We start from the raw sequence: 18,091 nt of genomic DNA on the forward strand, positions 1-18,091 counted from the left end.
AGCCGTCCCCCCCCCGCCGCTTAACGGCTGCGTTACACGCCGAGTTAATTCCTGACAGAAAAGCCAATGGTAGCGTTTTATTGGCCAGTCATATCCAACCTAAGTCCTGAAAGAAAACATAAAACCATTTCTCCACCATAAAGGAATTAGCAATTATGTGGTGAAAAATGTCTTCAGACCTAATTTTCCTCAGGGGCTGTGGGTGGCCAGGCGGGGAAGGGTGGCCAGGGAGGCTGGGCAGGCTGTGGAGATGCGAGTGGTGGCCGGGCAGTCCCCGAGCGGCCTGCCCTCAGCTGGGCTCGGGCCACCCCGGGCAGCACGTGAAGGCTCACTGGCTGCCGCCCCAGACACAGGGCTTAAATTTAAAACAACTTCCACCCTGTGTATCTGCATGGCAGCCCAATGGGTCCGTGTCCACTGGCGCTGGGTTTGGTAGCTTGGCAGGGCATCAACACAAAAGCCCCGTCGCCCCGTCCTTCATGAGACGAGTGCTTACGGCAACAGCGTGAGAGGGAAGGGAACACGGGGACGGTGATCTTTACTAAAGAAGCGAACCCTTACAATTCTTACACTGACTAGATTTTTGCTGTAGAGCTGAGAAAACTCCGAGATACCTTGTGCTTAGCAGTTATGACATCCCGCTTATGGAGCTGAAGCCAGCAGTGGCACTACCAGCACGGAAAGGGCGCGCCAGGGCTGGAAAGCCCAGCCTCCGCTCCAGCACCCGGCTTACTCCCCGACACGCATCCCTGCCGCTGGGATGAACAACGGCCTGGGGGGATCCAGTCCTGCGAGCACGCACTGCCACGGAGGAATGTTCATAAAGAGAGTTCAAAGCTATTCCTGTACCGCAGCACAGCCTAGCAACAGACCTGGCATAAATAACTTGCCTCATCGTCATACAGGTAAAATATATAATTACAAACGTCACTAGGGCTGAGGAGAGACAGAGAATCGTGATCTCTCTGGAGGAGGGGGAAGAGGTGCCTCTTGCCACACGTCAGTCATCAACTTCAGGATGTGGCTGAAAACCCTCAAAAAATAGGGTTCCAGGAGAGGAAGCGCGGGTGGCAGATTTCCAGCAGCAAAGCCCTGCTCTCTGCTGCCCATGCACAGGCTCCCGTTGGAGGTTACGGAGACACAGCTAACTCCAACTTCATCCACACGGTGCTCTCGTTGACAGGCAATCTCGGGGTCTTAATTGCCAAGCTCTGCTTCTGTCTTATAAATGTTACTGTGATCGGAATTTCAAATAGTCCCAGAGCAGCAGTTAGTCATAAAATCTATTTCTAGGAGATAGTCGATCTTTCCCCATCCCCCAAAGCCCACGGCCAGGACAGCTGGTTAATAGACTGAAGGAATTCATCATAACCACTGGGGACCCAATTAGCAGAATGGACTTGGCTGAGGGGAAAGGGAAGAGGAAATGCCAGTCATTTCCTACTTACCATATTGAACTGCTGCTGCAGTTTTTCGTTGGCATAGTTGATACAGAACTGTTCAAAGCTGTTGATTTCGAATGTCTCAAATCTAAAATATGCAGATACTCAAAATTACTAGTGCAGTGAAAAAAAACAGATTAAATGACCCCATAATTTTAAATTCCCTCCCTCCAGTCAAACTAATTACATTATTCCAGGCACAAACAACCTTTGTTGCACAATCAAGCAACAAAGCACACAGGGAAATGGCAAATTGCAGTACATGGGCAATTCAGTGATGCTCCCTCTTTAGGCAGGGATGAGGAACACAGGGAAGGGACTGATGTTCCTGGAGAGCATGTTAGTTATCTTTGTCCTCTCTAGAAGTGCCACCCTGGAGGAACCATGAGACGACAATTCCCTTGTAACTTTCCCCAATGCAATACATAAAGGAACTAGCAAGAGCAAAAATCTGAAATCCCACTATAAATGTCAAACCTGAAAGTCAAGACAGATATCTTAGGTAGCATGTCAAAACTAAACATCTACTTCCTTCAGCTGGAATAAGCAGCTGCTAAGGGTTTGGGTTTTTTGTGTAATCCATGCAACGCTACATGGTAAAGACAAAGATGCTTTGCAGTAAGATAATTACGTAAGAGATGTCCTATCTCTGACAAAAAGACTCACCCATAAATGTCCAACACTCCAATGAAAGAATGCTGTTTTACAGTAGCGTGAAGGGCTTTGTTCACATGATCTACAATCCAGTTAAAGAGATTAGCATAGATATGTTTGGCAAGTGCATCTCTGGCATTGATGGCATGAAGTTTAGAAATTGGCTTGATGTAGGTTTCGGTGGCAGTTGCAAGCTTCCTATGGCAAAGCCAATGGGCCATCTCTTCATACTCCACACCCATGAGGTCGCAGAAGATGGTGAGGGGTTCATGCTTGGGCTAATAAAAACAATCTTGTTAGGTCTTGAAACAGTATTAACCAATAGCACACATGCAATCATGCAATCGGAAGAACTGCCTGCCTGCAGTGATCCAACAATTAGCAGCAACAGCAGCTTCCTCAGCTCTTCCTCCTTCAAAACGTAACAAGTTCCCTACCCACTTATCACATTCACATCTGAAGTAAATTGGTGAATCACAGTTTCCCCAAAGGCATTTTACTATACTTGTGTTCACCAAAAAGCCCCACACAGGGAACCTGCAACCTTTGCAAAAATGAATCACCTAGCTTCGCAGGGATGGACTTGGTATTTTGAATTCTTGTAACTAACTGTCTCAGTTTTGAGTGAAGAAGCTAGATAAATGCAGAGGACAGGACATCAGCTGCGTGCTGGGGACAGAATGGACTACAGCTCCTGAGTGGTGCTCTTGTCTGCTCATATACATCCACGGCAGGAGTGATGGGCAATGGGGCATCGCAGCCCAAGCCAAGAACGAAGAGGAAGACGTGTGGAAGGGCTTTAGTGCTCTGGTCTCAGTATTTAACACAGTATTTCCTCAGTGAATTCTGGAGACAAACATTAAGAGATTGGAGCACACAAGTGCTCTTCTCTAACTCTCAAATTGGACTGTACAAGTGAAAAAATTGACCTTTGTTTAACTGTGTAAAATCAACTAGCAAGGCTTACACACTTAGATGGGTATATAAGATTTCTGCATAAAAATCCGTGCAGTGCGTTTACCACTCAATGAATTAAGATACTACACCTCGTGACTAACAAGCAAACCAATAGCTAGAAATCAAGGAGGACAGACAGGTCTTTCCTCCTAAGGAACTCCCCTAACACTACTTCCTTATCACGTTCACTTTGCACCCTGCGGCTCAACAGCACGCTGACAAGCAGCGTCTTGACGAGGACAGATTACAGGGGACTGTTACTACATGCCCAGTAGCTTCAGGGTACATCAGCTTTATCTTTCTATTTCCACATCCTTCTGACTTCTCTGGGGCTTCTTCCAGTCCTTGCAGCATACAGGTCCCATGACAGTGCTGTTACACCTCCAAAATCCAGCTAACTGAGCATGTCTTCTTTGAGTTTAGCCATACCACTTTAACTGTGGTTATTGTCAGAAGACAATAATAAAGTAGTAATAATAATAATGAACGCTGCACAAAACAGTGTCACATTAGGGTTAGTCAAGCTGACATTAAACAAACTGATTCATTCACCCAGCACCATGCGGAGCCCTTCGCTGAGCTCTCCAAAGCACCACCATTGCATCACCGCGCCAGCGCTTCCCAGGCAGACCAGTCTGCACAGTGACAGAGCTCTGCAATGACATGGCTACTGCCAGAGAACAGCACGGCTCAGGTAGCAGATGCCATTGAGCAGACATTCACCGCTGCCTGCTAGACGTCTACCACGTCAGGATAGGATTGCACAGGAACTTGCAGCTTTGTACTAGCTCATTCAGTGGGATTCCTGCATTGAAGATACCCATTACAACACAGGCTAGCTCATCATGTCCTGGGGCTCATCAGCTTTCTACCTGTGATCATTAAATGATGCTTTCTTTGTGGTGAAAACCTTTTTTAAGACACATCAAAGAGCCAGACTATTGCTGTCCTTTCACAGCAGCTACCCATTAGATCCCACGGACGGATGGTGTCAGACCAGGCACACTGATCATCTGTGGCCTGATGAAGGACCTGTTGTCTCAGCTCCAGAAACTGCTACTGCAGATTCTTGAGAAAGTGACTGATAGTAAAATGAGAAAAAAAAACCCGCTACTATTTGAAGAGAGAGAAAGATGAAGGCTGTGTAGTCCAGCAGTAGACATTCAAGGAAAAGGAAAAGGAGAAACTGGTCATTTGTGAATCCAAGGAATAGAAGAGTGACAAGCCAGATCTGTTTTGTTTCTCATCTCCAGAATACGGACTTCAGTAAGAAGCCTTCGTCCTCACTGAATGAGGAAGTTTTTTTCAGATCAGACTACGCAGTCCTCATTGCTGACCTCCACAAAGGTAGAAAAGGACAGATACAACCACAACACTTAGATGAGTCACACGAATCATATCTGTATATCCTATGCTCATGTCTAGACATCCCAAAGGACTTTGAGAAGCATTTGCTTTGCAATTATTTAGGCCATTTTGCCATTTAACATTAAAAAAAACCCATCCTGAAAAGCATTTACTGTGGGTAGGGAATGTATTCATGTAGGAATATAAAGATCTAGACACCTGCCCAGGACTTCAAAGCTAGCCTGTCCCGTAGACTTTTCTAGGACAGATCAATTACAATTTTGAAACAAAATTAAGGCAGCCACTGTTATAATACAGAGAGCACTGTCTAAAGCCTCTAAACTGAGAAGAGTTGAATCCATCTGCAAAGAGAACTGTGAAAATGTTAACAAATTAGAAATAAACACATTGCTTGTGTTTTTATATTGTTACTCTTTTTCAGAAGAGGTCCCGGCAAACAAGCAGAAGGCAGAACTGTCAGAGTAGAAACCATGCCCTTCAGCTCATCTACTACTCACAGGAATAGTGCAGCTGTCAGAATCCCGAGATGCAAACTCCACGTTGCCCAGGTGAAGGATGCCAGCAAGGATTCGAAAAATTCCCATCTGGTAGGAATCACTAATCCCTGAAAAATGATGAATAAAACGTTTTGAATGGAGAGAGAAATATAGAACCACAAGCTGCAGCTGATGAAAAATTTTATTAAGAGAAAAATGGTGACCGCCGTGTGTTTTCTTCAGAGACTTTGGCATTTGACAGTACTGCTTGGCTCCACTTCTGTTAAAAACATTTTACAACCAGATGCAAAAAAAATCCATTAAAATGAACTATTTAATTTGCCGTTTCAAAGTGCTTTGTCGGTGACCTCCAACACCGTATATGCCACACCAAGGGAATCTACCATTTACGTTCATATAATGCGTGCTCCTCCTACACTAGATATGTGACTCCACTGCAATTTAAATACCATCTTAATGCAATAGAAGTATCTCAGTCCCAAAGTTTATCAAACTCTCCTGTTTTTAAACACAACAGAGTATGAAGAAAATATACACAAACAATGTAGAAAACACTTGCTAGTATATCGGATTTGGGACATGACTGTGTTTTACAAATTACCTAGCAAAGTGCAGGCCTGCCTGGTGTTTACCATTTCCTTAGCATCATCGACACCATCAATCACCGGGCTTCCACCTTGCTTCGTATAGTGAAAATAATTTGCATTCCCTGTAAGAGAAAAAACAAATCTTTTACACACACTGATGCAGAAATTCACAGCGCATCTGTAAAGCTGTGTAATGATTAAGTTGCTCTTGGCAGAATCCATGATTTCAAATATGTCAGTATATTTTTGCCTTCTGGCTCATAGGACCCACTTATTCTGGAGAATAATTTTTTCAAGATTTAACAGTGCAAATAAGTATTCTTAAGCTACCTGGTTCCTGCAATAGGCCCTCAAGCATATTCTCTACCTGACCCTGGTTCAGACTTCCACACCTGTGGAATAATCACTTGGGAAGCGATTATTCTCCAAGTCTGAGCCAACCACCCAAGTAGTAGGTGCAGAGTTGACAGCAGCAGCACTGTGGAATTATGTGGCAGATATTATTATGCTATTATTGCATCAGGATATTTAAAAAATTCAATTTTGCCCATTTTCTTCTCGTTTCTAATTTATGGTCTGGTTTAGCCTTATGAGCATCTGATCCGTTCTGGCTGAGAAGTCGTGGCTGGAGAACTGGTACTTCATACCACTCTGGGGACAGCACTGGGCTTCACCAGGAGAGCAATAGCTCTCCTGGGTGCTGTGTAAATTCCTACAGTTTCAGTGGCCATGCTTCCAGCTGCAGTACAAGACTCCTTTTCTTCCTGTTTCAAGAACGCTGAAAGAGGAGTCTGCTAAATGGCTTCTTTGGTTATAATTACATCAGTTCCTTTCTTTCTTGTGTCAGCAGATGTGAATCCTAAATGTTCCAGGATGGTGCAGAAGAGCAGAGAAACACTTTAAAACCAGAACGGTATTTCAGAAATCAGCACTGACAGGCTGTGCAATTTTCCCACTATGAAGCTAACTTTTTAAAAATATACAAGAAGCACTGAAATTTATACTGAATTTTAAAAATGATGAGGTGATTGCCTGTCCCCAGGTCATCATCATGCCTTTCTTTTACAAAGTACCAGTTCCTGTTAAATGAGAAACCTTTCCTTTATCAACATATTAATTTGAAAAATGAAAAATTTCACTTATCAGTTTTGTGATCACCAGGTTAGCAGAGATGGTAAAGTAATTGTTGGTAACAGCCCAAGTGAAAGCATGCAGATGCAAAATAAGCTTTTCAGGTGCTTATACCAGAAATGGTAAAATTCTCTAGTAGCTGGAGCCATGCAAAAAAGGTTTTAAAGGACCAAGAGAAGAGAATTTCACCCTTGTCGCTGGAAAGCTACTCTGGAATCCAGGACATAGTAAGTCCTAGTGATTACAACTGCAGTGTATAAGAGTATGCTGAATAATCAAATCCGTTACTTTCGTTTTATCTAAAAAACACAAAGTCCGAGATCTGCCATTTTAGTTATTTTCAATATATTTTAGTATTTGAAGGTTTAAAAGTTTAGAATTTAAAAGCCAGCAATTCTTCTTTTGGTTCTATGGCTCAAAAAGCTCAGAGATGCTGCTTTGTACCTACAATTGCACAACACAATGAACGTGAATTTCATACCTAATCGTAGAGTTTTAAACTCAGGTAATGCTGCAGAGGCACAAAGTTGGTAAAAGATGTGGTAATTTCTCTCCTCTTCTGCCTTTAAAAAGAAAGGAATTGATTATTTTTCACAAGTGCCAGAAACATCCATGAGTAGAAAAGAAATACTATGTTTAATGCTTTCTCTAGCATTACATTAAGAGCACAGAAGCCACATGGAAAAAGGAAAGATAAATCAGCATCTACCATTTCCTTCTTGATTAATTTAATCCATTTTCAACAGCAAGAAGCATGCAGACATTTTCATTTCAAAAAAATGTATGATTTCACTTTTCAGAACTGTGGATTACTATCAAATATAGATCAGGATTCTATGGGTGGGTGGAATGATCATACTTAGAAGCTTTTCGTTTTCCAAAAATAACTAATACCATTCGCCTCAGCATTAATAGTAAGCTGGTGAAGGGAGTATCTTTCTTGCCAAGGCAAAGCTGGAATTTTAAAATGAAGGACAAACACCGCTCAGAAGGTTATGACTCATGATCAACACTGTAATTCTGAACTTAAGCGCTCTAAATTACATAACTTCAAAACAAAAAAAAAAGGAAAAAAAGAAAAAGACTCTCTTCCAGCTAAACCATGTGCAAGAAGTCTCTCTTGTTTTTGAAATATACAACACTACTTCACATAACACCCCTACAGAATGCAAACTGCAATTATTTGTTTTATACCTTTAGGCAGCCAGTCAAGGATAAGTCCATTTTTACTGAGCTCTAGACTATAAGGTAGGCAAAGATGGAGAGGAAGTGTGGGAGACAAAAAGGTTGTGGATCGGTTCAAGTATGAAATACCAAAATGAAGAGAGTTCAAGAAAGATGAAATTACATATTCTCATTTGCCTAAATAATGGCAATTAAGACTCATTCGTAATTACTGCGAGAGCAGTGGGTTTTAACAAGAGATTGAAAATGAGCTAAGATGGCAGCTTTACAAACCACAACGGAGAGCTCTTCTTGAGCACGAGTGATTTCTGCTAGGTTCTGAAGCCCTATTCTGTAATAATATGGTAAGCACAAGCTCCTATCTAGTAGTGCACTGAAAGTATTTAATGTTTAAATACACAGCCTTTTTAATACACATTTTACAACTACGAATAATTCATATAACGAAGGGTTGACTTGGTTTTCCTTTTCTTCCCCCTCCCCACATGTGCTATATTACAAATACACCATTACAGCCACCTCTCAGGGGAGAGAACAAATATCAGCAAGTGATAGCTTTTTTTTTTTTAGCATAGTCACACAAATATACAATAAGAAGATTGCATCAGTATTACCTGAAACACCACTCTTGATTTTTCCAAGAGGTAAGTTCTCATGTTAGCACCAATGATTCGATACCTCTTATCAAAACCAATTTCAATGTATTTCCCAAAGCGACTGCTGTTGTCATTCCTCGTAGTTTTGGCATTTCCAATAGACTGAAAAAGGGGAACATTGTAAAGGTTAAACAGCTTTTAGAAATTATCAAATCTATTTAATCGTCTACATGGCTCATGAACACTTAACAACATTAATTTTGTCCTGGTTTCAAAATAATCAAGAATTTAATAAAGAACAATCTCTGCCTGGTTAGCAAGTTACATCAAAATATGGTTATTTCATTAACACAAGATCGGGAGCTGATCTTCCTAGCAATGATTTCACTTCCACACAGTCTCATTTTCCAGCTAAAAATCCTTTATTGCTCTCTGAAGTCTTTTAAAAGGAATTAAAGAGTCTAACAGAATGCTCACATACACCCAGATTTCTTTTAAGGACCTAATAAAACTGTAACAGTTATTTCACACTTTATATATTCATATATGTATGTGTACAGACATATGTATAGTACTTGCAACATCTGTAAGTCTCCCTATCGTAAACCCATAGTCCAGCAAACAGCCCCTATGTTCTGTCTGGCTAACAGTTCATTATTATCATTATTCTATAATCAACCACATTTCCAAACTACTTCTGCAAACGTATCATTACAAAGTATTTACTGTGTGCCTAAATATAATCTAAAAGTTAACATGTACAGACTCATGTCATTTCCCTGAAACTGAATCCCAGCTTGGTTACTGACTCAGAAACAGTCTTCAATGCTGCCCTACATGCCTAACTTTCTTAGATTAATTCAATACAGCTTCATACACAACAAACAACATGCATTTCCTCTATAGTATGCAGTCTTGGGATGCCCAGGGCAAATGATGAGCGTGGTTCCTAAGCGGTCTTGGTGCACCTCTGCCTTACCTCATCAGCGTTAGGATTCCCCCCGCAACAGAGAGCAGCTGGATATATCAGAATTCAAGGTATGCAAATCACAACATGCTGAACTTCAAAGAAAAGCATTTTCTCTTCTCAATTAGATCATGGTTTAGACATCATATAGCAATTCACCTTCCAAAAAACCCCTAAAGATATCTCTGTATCAAAAGGAATGGCATTTGGAGTAATTCGGATACAGCACGCTGCCTTTTATCATATGCCACTGTGTGTATGTTACCAAGTACCTAACTCTGAAGTGCACCATAACTAAAGGACACAGAGTTGTATCTATGTCCGAGTCTCCTAGTTCACGTAGCCATCCACAGGAACTCTGTACTGAAATAAAACTTGAGAAAAACAAATGAGAGCAAATAGCAATGCTGAGCATCGGTATTCCGAATCTGTAAACAAAAGGCCAGTGGACCGGTAAGGGCTAGCCGGGTACAGCACGGGAAGCGGGGACTAGACTTTCAGAAACCCCATCGCAGCAGCAGCAGCACGCACGCCTGACCGAGCAGATGTCGAAGTGGGTATCAGACGAACAGCTGCTATAAAGGATGTAAGAACAAATGGCACCTCTGCGGCTCTAAGAAATACTGAATTCATTCAAACTGAACGTACTCAAACTGCACCTCTTGTGTTTTAAAATTATTGCTACTGTGATACATTTTGTTGGTGGTGGTAGCAATATAACATTACAATATTTTCAGAAACCAATTATTACTTTGAAAGGTATTACTTATAAAAACAGTTAAGAAAGTCTTTGGTATTATAAGATGGCTTACCAGAGTACATACTAAGCTGTACAATTCCTGTAGCTATACAGGATAACAAAGAATGAGAGGCAGGAAATTACATATAAAGGTGTGGTTTAAGACTTGACAATTTCTACATTTGCATAGGAAAACTGTATGTAGTTATTGACTACAAAGCTAATTATTCAAATAGTTGCTAGAAATGTATAGTGCTCACTTGATGTTACAGAGTATTTAGAAGGCAAAGATGATGTGAAATTCTGACGCTAATGATGGTAGCTCATAAAATGCTGGTTTACGTTGTTCAAATAGAAATTAAAAAAATAAAATGACCACCTGCTCCTAGGATTTTCCAATCAACTTAGCAAATGAGGAGTTTCCTGTTTCTAAAATTAATTACTCATTTTCTTCCTAATCTACATGGATTAATTTGTGTTTCTGCTGATTTATCAACTGAAGAGTTCGAAACATTAATTTTGCTACCCTACAATCTGTCTCAAGACCAGATTTCACAACACTCACTCTAAAGCTTATTTAAAGTTCAAGTGTTTGAAGTTAAAAGGATCACTTTCATCCAATTATAACAATGTTTAAAGTAATTGAAATTTTACATATACGCAGGTTCACGAAATTGTTGTTATCCCTAGAAAATAAAAATAAAGCACCACCATTGTTTTGTAGTGGATAAAAAAAGGTACGGATGGAAAGTTCATTTCTAGTCCTCAATTTAAATTTCCTTGCTTTGGAAATTAAATCAGACGATTAGTGGCAAGCTACTGATAGGGAGGTGGGGTCCAAGGAGTCAGAGCGAAGGATGTTTGGTTTAGGCTTTGAGACCAAAGAAAAGAAGTGGCGCAGGAAAACCTGTAGACAGTTTGTACTTCACCCAGCAAACAAATAGCAAACTGCAGACCCATCCTGCAGAGTCTCTTACCGTAGCTGCCACTTAGTGGACAGGCGGTGAGGACGCGGCCACCTGCCTGGCCCCAGGTAGCACCTCCGTGGTACGCAGGGGAAAGCAGAAGGGGCGTTCAGCACCCCTGGTCCTGTTAGCCACGCACCGAACCTCAACGTGGCCAAGGATGGCACGACACTTACTGCAAACGTTGGAGCAGTGAAAGGAGTACTCTGGGATTAGCTCACACCTGCAAAACTGCCATTGCTCCCCAGGGCCCAGGCTGCTCCCGCTGGGGTAGGTGCAGCTCCAGACAAGGCTCAGCTCCCCTGGCTTCCTCCCATAGCAGGACATTCGGATCCCACAACAGCAGAGCCCAGTGCTCATCATGGCACAGCCTGCTTTATCCCACAAAACAGTTTCAAAACACCACACGGCACCACAAACCAGGCACAATTACCTTGTGACAGAACACACACAACTGTGATGGGACAGCTATAGTCTGAGTATCATGAACTCCTCACGCCAGGAGGAAAGAAGGAGTAAAACATAGTTCATTTTTAAAAATACCTGAGAAAGAAAAAAATGGCAGCATTTTGCATTTCACATTTCACTGCGTGCACTCCATTTACTTATGTCTATCCACTAGTACTTCACACTATTGCATAGAGATGCTAAACGTTTACCAAGGCATCAGTTGTCCTAAGCATTTTCTTACGTTGTCCATAGGCATGCACATATGCGTGCCTACACACAGCGCTACTTCTCTCAAAGAATTCCCCCAAGACTGTTTCTCTCTGGTGAATCATTTCTTAACATAGTTCCTTAACTTCAGCTACAACTTGAATCTACACAAAGGCAAAGACACAGAAAACAATTCAGATGAGCCTAAGAAATGTTTTCTGCTTGGCCACGACATCAGAATTACAGCATCTCCTGACCTTTCTGGAGAACAGAGATCCTGAAGCAGGAGGGAACTGGACTTGCTGTCTCACAGTCTATTGCCAGCACCTACGCTCCCAAGCCAATGGCTTTGGGACCTGACTACAGTTGGTTACACAAATTTCCAGAACTGAAACACTAGTCTGAGCTAATTATAGCAAAATTACATCTTCTGTCGTTTTCTTCCCCTCTGAAAGAAACTGTGTGCACCTCATGTAACTTTGCTTTCTCAGTCTATCATCTTCCCTAATCACATTTCCTAAAATTGAACATTTGCTTTACTCAAGAGCTCTCTTCACTTCCGAGTGTAATCTACCTGTCCCCACTGTGTGATGGACATGTTTGGTGGGCAAGGCCAGAAGTTGTAATCCTCTTTGCAAGTTTACACACCAAAACAGTCTTCTGCACCTGCATTTGGCCAGTGGTCTGGGAACTACAAGTTTTACAAAGCTGAACAGATTTAAAGCAGTATTCATGCAAAAATTACTTTGTTATGTGAAATACATTAACAATACTAAATCACTACCTCCCGTCTTTTCTCAGTCTTTCATAAATACTACACAAAATGATGCCTAAAGCACCTCCTGGTAAATGGATTAAAAACAAAATTTTAAAATATATTTATTCTAGGTTCTTTGATCCTTAAAAAAAGTATGGATTGCTCTCTCTATTGAATGCTTGTGTCAGCCCTAGAACAACACCTGCAGCTGGAGGGTGGGGGTCAGTGCAGTAGCTCTCTTACCTCCATGATGGGGTTGGAGGCCAAGACTTTCTCCTCAACATTGGCTTCACTGGCAGATCCACTGACCGTGGCAAAGTACCTCATGGCATACTTAGCAGAGACAGTCTTCCCGGCTCCAGATTCCCCACTGACAATGATTGACTGATTTCGCTCATCTCTGAAACACAAAGACATGGTAATTACCAGCTGTTCTCTCAAGGACACTTATTTTTTGTCCCCCCAACTTGGCAACAACCCTTCCACCATAAATGTTAGCAATACAGCAATAATGTAAGTGCATGTGGCAGAAACAAGGCTGTCAGTGGCCAAGCTGCCTGAGTGGCTGACGGGACCGCCGGCGACCAGGATGCTCAGTCGGGACTGATGCTGCCGCCACAGTCCAGCCAGCCAGCAGAGCTGCTCTGGAGAACCTGGCCACGGTGAAGTACCTGTCACCACTATTCACTACGTGCTTCTGCAGCTACTTCTATCCAGAGTCTCTGCTAAAGTGCTCCGCTAAATTATCAGTGCTCATTAGTAAAGATCATTAATGCCATCTTACAGACAGAGAAATCAACAGCAGAGTCAGCAACAGAAACCTTTCGTCCTGCTGATCTAATCACCAGCTTTTCCCAGAATTGTTCTGAATCTGAAAAATTCAAGCAGGGATGTTCAGGACACAAATAGCAGCTCTAGAGTGAAGACGATCCCTTTGTTATGAAGTAATTTCTCCTCATTTAAAAAAAATAATCTCCATCTCCACTTGCTACTAAAACAATTTTCTCTCATCTCAAAGAGGGCTCTATCCATAAACCCCAACTGTATGACTAATAAACATACTACAAAATAACAAGGATAGAAATTAGCATTTATATAGCCTGAATCTTTTAAAATAAAGACCATACATGCTTTATACAGTATTTTATATTTCCAAAGCAAAAGAAGTTAAAATGAACAGTATTTCAAAATAATCCTATGAGCTGGGTGAGCTTAACTCTATCTTACATACTGGAAAGTAGAGAAAGAAGGAATAAAAATTTACCCCAAAGATATCCAGAGCTGGGGCTGGAACATAGAAAGCATGACCAAGCCCCCGACCAGGGGGGCTGTTACTTACAGCACAGTAACTGTCAATGAAGATTCGGGCACGCACATGTTCAGGCAGCACATACACAGTCTGCACAGCCTCCAAACACCTGCTGAGGCCACCAGTAAATGCTATGCAGGGGAAACGAAGAAATACGCATTGAAAAACTATTTGTGGTTTCTGCAGCCTAAAGGTCCTCCAGGAGATCTGCGGTTCTATTTCGGAGATGGTCAAAAAAAAGCTGCTGATGAAATTATGACGCTAAACCGCAGATCACGTTGTTACTCTCAAGCTGTTACCTATCTTCAAAAACATCCCCAAGCCCCCAGATGAGAGCATGACTCCAGCATCCACTTTGTGTTGCACAAAAACGTAGGCTAAAGGAGCCACTGGTTACGTCACGCATCTCCGGGAGAGCCAAGGTGGGATCCATTTAACCGAATGAAGGCATCGGCTGAAGCAGGTTTTCCACATTTTGGTAAAACGAAATTACTTTAAATGGCTGGGTGATGATTTAAATTTAATAGGAAGGCGTTAAGAAGATCAAAGCAACCTAATTTTATGTTCTCGACTTCCATTTAACACATGAGATAGGTGCGAATGACTACAGCACAGTTCACACATCCACATACACCAAGCTGTCAGTCTCAGTGGGAAAGTTGTGGGAAAGCATAACTGTTCAGCGTGATACCAGGTTGTGTGTAGTCCAGGCTACGGAGACTGAACTGCCAGAGATGCCAGCCTCGGCCACAGGAAAATGAAAACACCCGCCTACGGGACCTTTCCTTACAGCGGCCATCAAGCCTGCTGCGCACACTCCTGAGGGAGGTCTGTGGTGCCTGGGATGGCTTGCGGTAGTGATGGAGAGTTCCAGCTGGGAAAGGAAGAAGAAACACTCTTGCTTCTTCCCCGTTGCCCCCTCCCTGAGTCCACCGGCAGTAGATAGACATGCACGCGGGACAGCCTGTAGCTCTGCACGTCAGGAGGTGGCGTGAATTGTATGGATGCTCATGTTCAAAAAGAGCAGCGGAGGGACATGAGAGAAGTCCAGCCAAAGACCTAAATGGGACAACCAATAACAAACAATTTTCCTCTCACGCAGACAGTTCCTGCAGTGAGTCAAAAACAGAGAACACTTTCTCATAGGACAGGCAGTGCTCTTTCTTTTATTCCTCCACTGCTCTACCTCCACTGATAGAAAAAAAAACAACTACACCATTATAAAATATGAAACTTCTGGTCTGATTTCAGGAGCTGCCTAATACAGGAGATGGGCAACGACATAACAAGCTTTTCATTTGTAGATCACCAGGTCTGCTTCATGTGTTAAATATACGAAGATTCATGAAGCTCAAGTCTTATGACATGTATCCTCTGATGATAAAAGCTTATTTTCAGCTTAATTCCCAAAGTACAGAAGGCTTTCAGAAAAAAAAGTAATGCAATCTCAGTACTACAGACTTCTAACAAAACTGCCAACAAAAAACTAACTCTGTTGCCAAGAGAGGAAGAACGAAATAAAGGTGTCTCATTCTAACTGTCACATCCCTGAAGGACGTGTGTGTGAGCGTGGAAAGCGCACGCTGGTTTTGCAGCCCCTAGTCCCTCCTCGGGAGCTCAGGAGGGGTAGGAAACACTAGGCTCTTCAGAGCGCTGCAGAGGAGGGAGCTCCATGTTTTCAAAGACAGTAATGAAAAAATGAGGTTGAAATAATTTCTCCTTAAGAATACTGTTGCTAATTAGCCTAGAGTTTCCTTCCCCCATGTCATAAGATACGAAGACGTAGTCTTCTCCTTAGCACTCATTCATGTGCTCAGGAATAAGGGATCCATTATTATATTACTGTATAAGTACATATACACATACACTTTTCATAAATTCGCCTAGAGAAGATACGGCTGGCTCTGTGAGAGCTGAAAACATTGCTGCCACCTCTTCTGCAATGAATATTTGTGTTTGCAGCAGCTACGGCAATCATGAGAAACAAAGGGCTCGCTCATTGTCTGCAGCGGAGTCCTCTCGCATCGCCCTGCCAGCGCTCCATCCACGCTCAGAGCCACTCTTGTCTTCAGAAGTACATTAGTCCATTGTTTTGCTTTAACACACTGGAGCGACCATCCTCGAGCATATTATTCTTTCTGCTTTTTGGCAGAGAGAAAGGAAAACACAACAGAACAGCCAAGATCACACTCGACATTTGAGGAAGGAGAAATCAGCGTAACACAACACCCCAAACGCAAGAGCGGCAGGGGATGAGCTGTTACTGCCACAACCCCAGGGAAGACTTGGCACATGGACGTCCTACCACAGGCAGCGACATACTTAGTCTTTCAAGAAGGAGGGTGGGGTAGTCCTGCCAGGCAGCCGCGTCAGCTTGGCAGAGGGCTCTTTTATGTCATTAAAGAAACAAAATGCCACACTGAAAAGAAAATAACAGGTAAAATAGAATCAAAATACCTTGGATAGTGCATGAAATGTGGTGAGAATTATTTTTAATGGTTTGGTATAAGCAACGGTCAGTCTAAAATAGAACCTCTGCTTATGCCAAATGAAATTTTCATAATCAGGCTGCATCAAAACCAAACCAAAACAACAAAGACTGAAAACAAAACAAAGGAAAAAATCCCCAGAAAACACAAATAACAGCACCCCGAGTTCTTTCTCAGGTATAAATGACACTTGGAGTTATTTTTAGCTAAAACATTAGCCCTCAACCTTTGACCTGACATTTTGAGCACTTAACATGTCACCAGGCAGAAAAAAAGCTATAATTAAAACTTTCAGCCAATGAAACAAGTAGGGCAACAGTGTAATGTGTGACACCACTTTGCAGCCTGCTGCCACAAGCCATTATCTATGCAATACTTCCTCATCTTCTTGGAGCTTTTTCTCTGAACAAAGCACATAATTAGGTGATTTCAAAATTAAGATTACTTCTGAATGGAGGGAAGATTTTAATTACGCTTTTACAAAGAGAAATGAGGGAAAGCAAGCTGGGAGACAAGAAGGTGGAAGAGGCCTCTTTCACCCAAAGGTGGATAACGATCACATCCTAGGATACAGAACCATATCACAGTGATACAATACTAAGCCAAATTATCTTGAAAAGAGGTGTTTAACCCCAGCAGACTGAAACAGATTGACTGGGAGCAGCTTACCATTCATGGAAACATGAAGTATTATGTTCAGGCATCGGTCAGGATCACATTCAGCTTTTGCCATTTCTGAACAGTGCAGAAGAATAAAGGAATGACAAAAGCAAAATAAAACCTCAGTTTTAAGATGATAGGCCCAAACATTTCACAAGCCAAAATGTGACAAGATAGGCTGAGATTGCTTGCAGTAGCAGGGGACTCGATTCAGAAATCTTCCATATCCACTCTCTCAGGCCTATACTTTAAGTCATGTGAGGGTAACAGCTATTTCTTGTCAAATAAAAGGACAGTAACACACTATGGAATAAATAACTGATCATTTAAAATAGTGTTATCTATCACAAAAATAATGCTGATGTCTAATTGTGAAAGGTAATATTCAGATGCTGTATCCAAGCCGTACACAACTCCACTCCTTATGACAAGTAATGGCCATAGAATGAGCAATGAATGTCACTACTTTTTCATATCATAATTCCGCTAAGGGACAGAAAGAGATTTGTGCATAGGCTGGTAAATTTTAAAGACAATTTTGCTTTACCTACAAAATTCTGTTGACAGGCAATACGTTTATGAGGAAATTCACTGTCAGAGTGCTAAAGCGGAATAGATGTAAGACTTACCTAACTCCTGGAAGCTTGAGATTACAACCTACATTCCAGCAGGGGTTTTTTTATGCTTTGAAAAACCATTGCAAAATTCAACACTGAAGATAGCTTCTGCTCAAAGGGGGTTCAGCGTTGGGGAAAAAAGAGTGCTACAAACTGACTTGAGATACCTTACATAGAAAAGGGTTTTGCAGAACACGGATGAAATGACAACGTACAAGAAACCAGAAAGTGGTTTAAAAAAAAATATCTTGTTTTCAAGATGTGAAAAAAACCTCTGTTGAGGATGTGCATATATCTTAATGCAATACTTTTAACAGCATTGACTACTACTAACTTCAAATTCTGTATTTCATAGAAATCTAAGGGAGATGCTTTCAGAAGGGCTCACAAAGGGGGAAACGCTATTCCCATGAGGTCACAGCTGTCAGCTTCAGCAGAAGAAAGAGCAAGACTGTCACTGGGCACCTCCAATGCGTACAGAGTGCTGCAACAACACTGACTAATCATTGATAGC

The 18,091-nt window shown here is 41.9% G+C and overlaps 1 protein-coding gene across 1 annotated transcript in view; it reads right to left on the reverse strand.

Moving 5' to 3' along the window:
- The window catches only part of MYO5A (myosin VA (heavy chain 12, myoxin)), an 86,656-nt gene that overhangs the window by 45,449 nt on the left and 23,116 nt on the right, over positions 1-18,091 (reverse strand). Inside the window, exons 6-12 of the mRNA XM_009330997.1 lie at positions 12,746-12,902; positions 8,436-8,579; positions 7,118-7,199; positions 5,520-5,627; positions 4,919-5,025; positions 2,109-2,374; positions 1,449-1,530 (exon numbers count right to left, since the gene is read on the reverse strand). Coding sequence (XP_009329272.1) covers positions 1,449-1,530; positions 2,109-2,374; positions 4,919-5,025; positions 5,520-5,627; positions 7,118-7,199; positions 8,436-8,579; positions 12,746-12,902 — 946 coding nt within the window. The remainder of the gene's footprint in view (positions 1-1,448; positions 1,531-2,108; positions 2,375-4,918; positions 5,026-5,519; positions 5,628-7,117; positions 7,200-8,435; positions 8,580-12,745; positions 12,903-18,091) is intronic.

The sequence above is a fragment of the Pygoscelis adeliae genome, unplaced genomic scaffold (genome assembly GCF_000699105.1).
Source record: "Pygoscelis adeliae isolate BGI_AS28 unplaced genomic scaffold, ASM69910v1 Scaffold318, whole genome shotgun sequence".
NCBI lineage: Eukaryota > Metazoa > Chordata > Aves > Sphenisciformes > Spheniscidae > Pygoscelis > Pygoscelis adeliae.